The sequence below is a fragment of the Solanum verrucosum genome, unplaced genomic scaffold (genome assembly GCF_900185275.1).
Source record: "Solanum verrucosum unplaced genomic scaffold, falcon-dt-bn FXZP01000165.1, whole genome shotgun sequence".
NCBI classification, from domain to species: domain Eukaryota; kingdom Viridiplantae; phylum Streptophyta; class Magnoliopsida; order Solanales; family Solanaceae; genus Solanum; species Solanum verrucosum.
The window spans coordinates 359,564-371,480 of record NW_026020340.1 but is presented as its reverse complement, the minus strand read 5'-3'; the positions used below and the strand labels follow the sequence as shown (position 1 = coordinate 371,480).

General features: G+C 29.0%; 1 protein-coding gene across 1 annotated transcript; it reads left to right on the top strand.

Annotated features, from left to right (window-relative positions):
- Positions 1–10,000: 10,000 nt before the first annotated feature.
- Positions 10,001–11,917, top strand: LOC125836963 (NAC domain-containing protein 53-like). The gene is made up of 3 exons (XM_049516106.1): positions 10,001–10,689; positions 11,359–11,449; positions 11,696–11,917. Exons 1-3 carry the CDS (start codon positions 10,001–10,003, stop codon positions 11,915–11,917), a joined length of 1,002 nt encoding a protein of 333 aa, XP_049372063.1.

Genomic DNA, 11,917 nt, shown 5'->3' with positions numbered 1-11,917 from the left:
CAAGTTGAGCTCGGCTCTATGAATCCCCACTATACCCAAACAACAACTACTACTCCTCAGTCCCAAACAAGTTGGGGTCGGCTATATGAATCACCACTATACCCAAACAACAATTACTACGCCTCAGTCCCAAACAAGTTGGAGTCGGCTATACGAATCCCCACTAAACCCAAATTCTACACAATACCCAAGTCATATAATCCCAAGAAAACCTAAAACCAATCCCTAAAAACATCACTAGAGTCCTCCACCTTCCCCACCCTATTTTTTCACTTCCAGAAACTATATAAAGAAACCCCTTATAGTACTTTCTTCATTTTTCTCTCAAAAGTCTAATCTTTCCAACACTTGAAGCAATTTACTTAAGAAATGCAGCCAAGAACCTAATTTTCACTTTCAATTTCCAATAACCCTTTTGTGGATTTTCTTCATAGCTCATAAAAATACAATCTTTATACCTCTAGAGACATCTTGGTCACCTATATTTATGCATGTATATATATATAATATATATATGTACTGGATATTTGAATCTTGAAAATTTTAACATTTTAATCAAGAAGAGGGTCAGCATGTTTTCTTGATATTGTCATGTGGAGAGAGAAAACAGAGAAAATTAAGAGACAAAGATTATGAGGAAATTAGTGAGAGATCTCAGATCCATAATCATAGTTGATTAGTGGAGTAATTTTTTCTCCTGTGGAGTTAAACCAAGTAATTGAATTAATTTTTTAAAATTTAAGTACAAATATTTTTAATTAGATTTAGGGCCCATCTCTTGACTCTTTTTGATTAATCATAGAGTGAACTAATATATATAATAATAGTATCAATTATTTATAAAAAAAATACATCTTAATTATCAATTGTTTTATTTCTTATTTAAACATGGTGATATTTTATGTAGGAAAAATAAATAACAGATAATTAAGATGTATTTTGATAACTAGATAGTGATAATTTAGATATAAGACTCGAAAAAATGAATTACTTTAGATGTGTTTTCAATTATTAACTCTTAATCATATGGGAGTAGTATTATCATCAAATCAAAACATAAGCTACGAGTTCATAGTAATATAGTAATTTTTGTTCAAATCATGCATATGTATATAATAACAATAATAACATATTTTATGAAATCTTATAAAGTGAATCTAAAGAGGGTAGACTGTACCTAACATTACCATTACCTCTTGAAGGTAAATATGTTGTATACGAAAGACTATCAATTCAAGTAAACCAAATCAAAGTAGTAATTCAACAAAAAAAAAAAAGATAATGGAGAGAAATATGATAAGTAATAGTAGCAAAATATTGGCGGAGCATGTATGTAAGGAACCTCATCAACAACAAGGTGCGATCACTTAAACATAGTAAACAACATGTAGTATCAAATATCAAAAGTTGAAGACTTTATGAATAGGCTAAACTATAACAAACACGGTGATTTACACTACTATCAAGAAATGTGCATGAATATGTTAGTATTAAGATAATGCTCAACCACTTAATAACCTTTTATCTTTATCCACGACCTCCACCTCCCCCCCCCCCCCAACACCCTCTCTAAGTTCATAGCTTAAGGTGCTCTATATCCTCTCTAATGGACTCTCCTTAATACTTTTTCGGCATACCATTCTCTTTCCTTGTCGCATTATATTCAACCTCCCACACCTCCTCCCTATAGGGCATCCGCATATCTTCTCTTCACATGCTCAAATCATCTCAGTCTCCCTTCCCTTATCTTGTCAACTACAGAAGTCATTCTCACTTTATCTCAGATATCTTCATTTTCTGGACATGAAAGTTAATTTTGACTGGTCAACACTCCGCTCCAATACAACAAAGTCAATTTAACCACCATCATATAAAATTTACCTATAAATTTTGGTGGTACCTTCTTATACACAAAACTCCAAATACAAACCTTCATTTCATCCATGTCACATCAATACGATGTGTAACATCCTCATCGATATTTCCATTTCCTTGGATCAGAGACTCCAAAAACTTAATTTTCTCTCTTGAGAACAACTTGTATATCAAGTATCGATCACAGCCTCATGTGTGATATCATCAAATTAATTTTTTTTATTAAATATATAATTATAAATTTAATTATTATTATACATTAAGTAAAAAACATCACATATTTTTTTGAATTTAAACCTTAAATTCGCACTATCAACCCTTTCTCAATAAAGGAAAGTCCAGGTGAAGATGAGGCCCTTTTTTCTATTAGCCATGGTCAATTGTCTGTTATTATTTCTCTTGAAATTTGTTGGATTCACTGGAGCTTTATTGTGTCAAAACTTAATGGTTAAATTGATAATCGATCTGATAATAATTAATAACGAATAATTGATAAGTTTTATAACAATTAACATCTCTATAAATCAATAACACATAAGTCAAACTAGCAAACTTCAAAATCGAATCGATTGATACACAACACTAGAACCAATAATTATTGTGAAAGAACATGTTTGTTGCATCTAAAGATTTTCTTGTGACACATCAATAAAATTATTAAAAAGAAGTTGAAAGATTTTGGGAATCTGCTTTGATAATTTTCTTATTAATAAAAAAACTCACTCCCAAGAGAATAAGTACAAGATTCTTGTTTTAATGAGGCAAAAGGTTAGTTAAATATAAATATGAAATACTTTGCTTCTCCAAACAGTCACATGCCCCATGTTGTAGTTTTTAATCTTCGAAGGTAGTGAGCCCTAGCTACTAGACAAGTCAAAATAAATAAATAAATAAATTAAGATTCGATTAAATTAAAATTAACACATATATTATACTGGAATATTTGGTATTACTCGAAAAAATCATTCGATTCATGGAATTTGATATAAGATTAATATGAGCTCCCAAAATGATTTTTCATTCTCAGGGATTCCAACATGATCTGCTAGGTGATATATTTTTTAGGGCAACATTTTCAATAAGATTTTTATTTAATTTTCAACATATTCAAAATTGAGTACTCTGATTAATAATGAAGGAATTCTAACCATCACATCAACTATCCATATTGATTAATAAACAAGCTATTTTCTCCACCCTATTTTATATGAGTTAATTTGACTTGACACATAATTTAATAGAGAAAGAAAGACTTTAGATATGTGTGACTGTAAATCATTTCATTAAGGTAAAATGCATATTTTAAAGTTAAATTATTATTTAATATAGAAATGTGTCATTCCGTTTTAGATGAGGTAAAAAAAAGTGACTCATATAATTATATAATTTTTTCCATGTTCACTATCTTTATATACAGATAGTGAACTGACTTCATATAATACTTTTTTTTTGGTTGGTGAATTGACTGACATTATTTAGTGTAAACCTAGTAAACTTTTTTGTACTTGTAATCCAATAATTAAGAATATATATATCCAGATAATTTTTGTCTGGAATTTATCCATTGATTCATAGGAACCAATGCATGTGATGCTGAAATGATGGATCCAGAGTTGTTAGAATATATTCCTTTGGGTTCTAAATATTAGTCATTTTGATAAACTGAATTTGTATTAAACAATTAAACATTTTTAAAAATAATAATAATCAAGAAGCATCAAAACATTTTTCAAATTCACGTACCCTCATTGTGGAGTGTTACTTAAATACAAATACCTTATAATCCTCTATCACTTAGCTAACTTAGCTATTAAGTAATCAATCAAAAAGTAGAAGGTATAATTTATTAATCTGAATCGCGAATTGCAGGGTCTATTGACACTTTTAATAGGATTTTTGAATTTGAATCTGAGTCCTCTGATTAAGAATGAAATAGTCATATTACTGCACCACAACTCATGTTGGTAACGGAAAGTGTAATTGTTATCTTTGTATTCTTTCAAATGGCTTTTAATTAAGACTTATTTTATTATATAAGCCCCCTAGTCGAATAACAATTTGGAAATTCCCTTGAACTAGATTCTGGGAGCTTTTTCTTTTTCTTTAAAATAAAAATAATGCTTGGGTTGATGGCAACCTATGGATGAAAAAGTCAAAAAGTTATGTCAAATTTAATTGTCTTATGAAAATCTAGTTGTAAAGAGCTTAACTACATAAACATGACATTAAAGAAAAAAAAATAAGAATTAACAATTTTATGTTGCTGATTCTATTTAATGATAAATTGTCAAAAAAAATCTCGTTAACTATAAACTTTCAAGAAAGTTTGTCCTTCGAAATGACTCAATTGATTTAGAGGGTGGTCACCCACACAGATAACCTGAGATCGATCCCTCCTTCATGTCTTTTGAGTCAGGCCTGTCGCTTATAGCTTGCTTAATGTGGTTTACATCTCATTTGTGGTTTGCAGACTATTATACAGTGAATGAAGGGTTTATATGTATGCATAAAGTGCTCACTCAAAAATAAAAACTGTGGCACAAATTTTAACGGCCGCATATTATAGTAGGATTATAAATAGAACTTTTGAAATTTCAAAATAATAATTACTCCCTCCGTTCCATTTTATATGAGGTATTTTGACTCGGCACGGAGTTTAAGAAAAAAATGAAGACTTTTAAAACTTGTGGTCCAAAATGAATAATATAAATTTGTGTGGCTGTAAATCATTTTATTACGGATAAAATAAATATTTTATAGTTAGATTGTTACTTTATATAGAAATATGTCATTATTTTTTGGATTGATTAAAAAGGAAAGTGAGTCATATAAATTGGGACAGAGGGAGTAGTTCTTTTCCCAAAAATATCAACCTCGACATTATTAGTTGATGTTATCTTATATATCTCTTATCCATTTTGTCCACATGCATCATGACTTCCCACTATAATATAGTTACTCTTGCCATCTACCAGTCGTTGGCATAATTTGATGAATTTCAAATAATTGCTTTTATATATATATAAAAAAAATTTGTCTGAGTAGATATAATGGTGACATGGGTGAAGTTAATCAATGTATATTATTGATCATATGGTAGAAAGGATATGACTTACTTTTATAATAATCTGATATTCGAAATTTAATTGTCCGATTAAATTTAGTTTCGTGTAGTATAGGAATATAGATGAGAAAACACTCCTTGTCAAGAGTTTCTTCATTTTCAAGATTCGAACTTGAAATTTCTGATTAAGAACAAAAAGATTTCATTCATTCGATCGCATTCTGGTAAAAAAAATGGTATAACTAATTAGTTGAGACGAGAACTTGCTTGAACGTTTCAAAATGCAAGAATTAAATTTGCAAACCTTTATATTTTCTTTTTAAAAATCTCAAAAGTATGTGAAATATCAGTGTCTAAATCAAATGGGGATGTTGTGGAGAGAAACATCATAATTAAAATGCAGAAAATGGAACAACTTGTAAATTAAAATATTCCTTTTTTGGTGTAAAAGTAGCTACAAGTTGTAATTAAATGACATAGGTGATGATGAAAACATCAATCTTTTTCATATGATAAAAAAAATTAGTGAGAAAAAAGTGATAGTATATATATCCACTATGACCAAATCAAAATATGCACCTAACTTAAATTTTATGATTTTTAAATTTTATAATAGTGATATTAGATGTTAGTACATATTTAATAGATATCTTCGATCGCTCAGCCATATATGTCGATTTCTAACTCCATATATATGGACGATCGAATTATTATATTATTGTCTGGAAGATGTCAAATTGACACAATTTTGTCTGAAATTTATATTGTTTATATAAATTTAATTATTTATTATGTATATATTTGTTATATAATAATTAATTTTAAAATATTTTTACTTTTTATATTTTGGATAAAAATAAACCTACCTTCCTATTCTCATTAATTAATATTAAAATCAACCAAGATTAAGAAAGAGAATGAAGGACAACACGATCCAAGTTGATAATTCTTTTTATAATAATAATTATAATGTCTCAAAGGGGAAAATATCTATAAAAAAGGAAGTGACATAAAGTGCAAATAATTGTCAATTAAGATAAATTACCTAAAGTAAGCAATGATGTCCATTTGTTACTTTTTTTTAGTCCCCTAAATATCTTGTCTATCTGAATTTGGTGTAGTCTTATATTTTATTTTGATTTTCTTTATAATTAGTATCACAAACTGTTATATTGATTGTAAGTGTAATGATATCAAAAGGGCAGACAGAAAGTTATATACTAACTTTATTTTTTAATTTACGTGACATTTTTTAAAAAAAATTTCTCAATTTTTTTTCCTTATATTTCACTTAATATTTTATTATGAAGAAAAGTAATAAAAAATAAATACTAAAATGACTTTAATAAGAGCAAATTAATAAACTACAATATCTTTCTTTATTTCTTCAACTTTGTATCCAATTAAATATAGTTTTATTTGGATGATAAGCATCCCACTTTCAGCTCGAAGATAGTAAAAGTATGAGAAAAATGTTTGAAATATATCTTAACTTTGACCGAAATTGTTGTAACAATCCCAAACTTTGGGACCTAGTATCCCCCTCCCCCCCCCCCCCCCCCCCCCGCACTAATTAATATTATATTTTAAAGATATATAAGTGTCAAGCTGGACAAACTACTATTTATAATGATGCAATATTTATGATGTCCACGTGAACACATGTATATCTTTAAAATACACTATTAAATAGTGCATGGGGTAATAGGTCCTGCCTAAAATTTAAGATTATTACACCAATTTCGATCAAAATTTGAATATATTTTGAATTTTTTCCCAAAAAATATTTTATAAGAGAAAAGACAAAGTACAAGTTTGGGCATAGATTATTTCTAGCAATTACTTGTATCTTATTAGGTGATCACTTGGTCTGATGATCATTCTACACGATCAATATTTGGTGTTTACCATAAGTCAATAAATACATGATATATATTTATACATAATCCTTGCACAATAACATAAAAATATTTACACGACCAAATCACTTTTAAAATAGTTAACCCTTCACAATTATATTGACGAGTAGTCATGAAAATTAGTGAATATCTACTATAATAACAATTTTTTTTTATAATCGTGGTGTTCAGACTAGTTTTTGTGCACCTCGACTAATTTAATGAGATACCTGCCACCTCTCACCAACAACATGTACCAGATAATTATGTCTGTCAAAACTAAGACGGATGAGAAGAATCACCTACTATATTTTATCTGTTGTTATAACAAATTAAACTACTCTAATAATATTAAATTATTTATTGTGATGATACAATTTTTTAATGAAAAGAGGAAAGAAAATGGAAACAATGGGGTCTCCATTTTTATTTCATTTTAAAATCCAATGGGCTTATGGACTTATATATATTTGGTCCCGTGTGTAAGAAATGACAATAATCTAACTTTTAAATGATTTTAGTGAGTACCACTAACTTTGGGACACTTATGATTGCAGCATTGAATTATTAAAATAGTTTTAACTTTAAGCAAATTGCAAGAAATACATTTTTTTTCTAGTTAATGCAAATGGTGTAGATAAGTTTTTGTTTAAATTGAATTGGCACTCTAATTGGGTAATGGACCCTCCCACTAATCATATTGTTTGATATTTAATTCTTTGGTGAAGAGATAATCACCATGATTATCAATCTAAATAACCGCCCACCTAATTTTTTAGATTAAAAAAGAGCCAATTAGTATATATAATTAGTGTATAATTTATATATATATATCAATTTTAATAATAAATAGTAAAAGCTGGTTGGTATATAGGCTCATTATTCTCTTTTCTTTAGGCCCATATTTGGGTTGGCTCATCTTTATATTCATTGGACAAATTACTTAACTACACTCCTTTACTTATTTTAATATCCATTTATCCCTACTTATTTCAAAAATCCCTTATTTACCTATGTATCCCACATGTATCCCGTGCACAACGCTATGTATCCCATGCACAACGCTATGTATCCCATGCACAACGCTATGTATCCCACATGTATCCCGTACACAACGCTATGTATCCCGCTATGTGGAATGTATCAAACCTAATGTATCCCGTGCACAACGCTATGTATCCCGCTATGTGGAATGTATCAAACCTAATGTATCTCGTGCACAACGCTATGTATCCCGCAAACATCATTTTTAAGGGATTTTTGGTAAATAGAAAACTAAAAGGGATAGGATGTTATTTAGTACTTATAATATGTGGTTCCTATAATTTATACATATTCATTTGTGATTGGGCCTGAAATATAGTCTCCAAATTCATCCGTGAACTATTTGTAATCGTCTCTTATATATCTTTTAGAAAACTTACGGAAATCCCATTAGTTTAAGAATTAAGTCTAAATTACGCGTATAAGCAACATATACTAGTTAATTGCTTAACATAGCTATAATTTGCTTTAATTACAATTCGCGACCTACTTTTAGCTATAATTACGCGTCTCATCTTTTAATTTTTGTATAATTCTTATGTTTGTGTAATTCAGAATTTGAATAATATACTTTGTATAACTTTTGAATAATTCAGTATTTGTATAATATAATTTGTATAACTGCTTACACTTCTGATGTTTGTAATTATATAAATTTGTTATTTCGAGTTGATACAAAAATAACTGAATTATACAAATGTACCCGCGAATTAAACAAATCCATGAATTATACAAACGAGACAACTTAAACTGTAGCTACAATCCGTAAATATGCAAACTATAGCTATGGAGCATAATTAAGTTTATTGTAGTGGTTATTTGCGAAAGTTCCTCTAGAATTAATTACTTAGATGCACTCTAATTTGCAATATTATGAATCTTACCAGATTTTTGTGCTTCCAGAATACGTGTAATTTGTTCTATATACACTCTATCCAAGTGAATTCACATGTATTTGAGATATATAACAAATATCGCTCGCCTCCCTCACATCTTGCTCGCCACTCTCCTATGTATCTGGTGTCCCAGATACATGCGAATCATACCAGATACATACATATACATGTATCGAATGTGTATCTAGTGCATTTGCATGTATCTGGATACATGACTATCTCCCTCCCCATATTCTCGCTAGCCTCCCTCGCCATCTCGCTCTCCTCTCTCCTTATTTTAGTGTATATGGTAGCAAAATTCCTTATTTTATTGTATCTGATTGTAAAAATACATGTATTTTTCTCAATGTATGATAAGAAACTCTTAATTAATAGTAAGATATGTAAATTATATAAAAATATATGGTGAATTAATATATATGGTATGTATGTATGTCTAATAAGATAGTTTTCCTTATCTTGTGTATGGTTGTAAGGAAATTCGTATAACACAAATTAAAAAAAAAAAAACACGTTAATGATTAAGTATATGATTAAGTCCAATGTAACTTTTAAAATTAATTTGCATGGTTTCAAAAAAAAAAAATAGTCATGTAATTTAAAAACGTGGTAATTCATTAGTCCTTTCGTTCCAAATATTGTCACGTTTAAGTTCCTTTTAGAGTTAATTTGACTAATTTTTAAAATTAAATTAGATTAGATTTAATATTTCAAAATTTCAAAAACTAAACAAAAAATACTGCTAGATTGCACTTTTTTTTCATATCACTTTAGTGAAAAAAATGCATCATGTATTTCAAATAATTTTCGAATTGTATTTATGTAATTTATAAATACATAAAAAAAATAATCAAATGATAAATTTTCAGTTAAAAATTAAATTTGATACTCAAAATAATTAAAACCAAGGGGTATTATTTTCCGATATTGAAACAAATATAATTGTTTATCAAAAAAACAAAAAAAAACTTGGGGTTAAAGCAAACTGAAAACTGTCAATAGTCAAATTTGGTAATTATAAAAAATTTAGAGGATTAGTAGTCAAATTTGGTAATTAACAAAAATTTAGAGGATTAGGCTTAATTAACACTTATATAATACCGCCAACTATCCGAACACTAGATGGATTAGGCTTAATTAACACAATATTAGATAGATTAGGCTTAATCAACATATTATATAAACTCAATTAAATTCTATTACTCAATACAATTGTAAATAACATGGCGTTATCAAGATCTAAGCATAGTTTAGGTTTTCGATTCCATCCTAGCGATAAAGAGTTGATCAACCATCTAAAAAGATTCATGCTCAATGGAATTTTTCCACGTCCCAATGTTATCAAACTAAAGGACGTATTTGGAGGCTTAGAGCCATGGCAAATTATCGATGGAGAGAAAACATGTTATTTTCTTACGCGATTAAAGAAATTCAAGAATTCGAACAAGAAATTCTCAAGAACAGTTGGGAGTGGGACTTGGAGTGGCCAAACAAGTGGTATTCCCATTAGAGATAAATCAAATAGAAATATTATAATTGGATATAAGAGAAGTTTGAGGTATAAAAGTGGTGTTGAAAAAGATCAAAGTGAAAAATGGCTTTTGAAGGAATATTTTTTGCTAGATGAGTATATTAAGAAAAGCAAGAACAAGGATATTTTCGTCATTTGTAGAATTAAAGAGAAGAAAAAAGAAGAAGAGGAAAATAATAATGATGATGTTAAGGATGAAGATGTTGATGGATTAGTGGATTATCTATTTGGAGGTAATTACGATCAAGTAATTAGAAACAATAATGACAATCAATTAGAGGGTAATTATGAAGCAAGTACAAGCACATTGAACAATTATGGAGAATTAGGTAAAGTTGAGCAATTTAATGGAATTAATCCATATGATAATTCAAGTATTGAGTCTGTATTGGAAATGATTGAATTTTAATGTTTATAAGCATGCAAATAGCAATGCTATCAAGTTTTTTTTTTTTTTTTTTTGGTTACATTAGGTTATAAACTTTTTTTTTATTAGGTTATAAAATTATAATAGCTTGAATGTGAATAATTTTCTTTTAGAAAAATATGAATTTGCGGTTGAGGACAAATTGTTGCATGAGTAGTTTTAAAAAAATATTAATACAATTTCTTCTTTTATTATCTTGATCATCCGTATTTTTGGTTTTTATTTGTCTTCAATGGTTAGTTATGTATACACAATAAAATTTTATATGGATAGCTCATCCTTATATTTATCTTCTTCTTTTTTCGATGAAGGGGATCGAATGCAACACAATATATTGCAAACAAATGTCTAATCTCTTCTAATTTTTGCTTTATAAATAATAATATTACCATATAAAGTTAAACGCTAAACACAATTATGTAAGAATAAAAAAGTTAACCCTAAATCAATAATATTTTTGTGCATGTGTATTTAAGGCCTCTTATTATAATTTGGTATTAGACTACTAATTTTATTGAGACGTTCTTGACACAAATCCAAGACATTTTCTTTTATAAAGAAATCGATTTAGATAGTCAAAAACTTGAAGGTTCAAATTTTGTCTTAAGGTTTTGCCCTTGAAGTTTTCATTCAAGCTTTTCTGGCAAAACTTCGTTGGTGGTGGAAGCTCGTCGTTTCCTTTGCTCGCCGTCCAGGCTTGCTGCTCCGGAAAAGGTATACATCTTCCCCTTTCATTAAATCTTCCTTTCTCGTGTCAATTTTGGTTTCCAGTTATCAATATGATTGTAGCTTGAATGTGTATATATGAGTGTTGGAATGCTGGTTTCTGGCTGTTGCTGCTCTTGTTATGCCATTAATATGCCTAACTTTTCTGGTGATTAATTTAGCTCATTTGTAAATATTCATCTTCATGAATAAAGGCTAATAATCCATCTTCTTGCTATGTTCACGTGACTTCAGGTAAGTTCTTTGAACTCCATTACCTTCTCTTTTCATTCCGAATGGGCCATGGAGGCCCAACTCTACCCTTTCTCGAGTCAACCCCATTGCCAAGATAAAGAAACTGATGAACAGGTGGAAATAGAGCTGATACAGGTGTTCGAAAGTCCAAAAATGGACTTTATACAATTACTATACATGAAATACAGGGCTGAAACGGAAATACAGGTGTTCGGAAGCTGA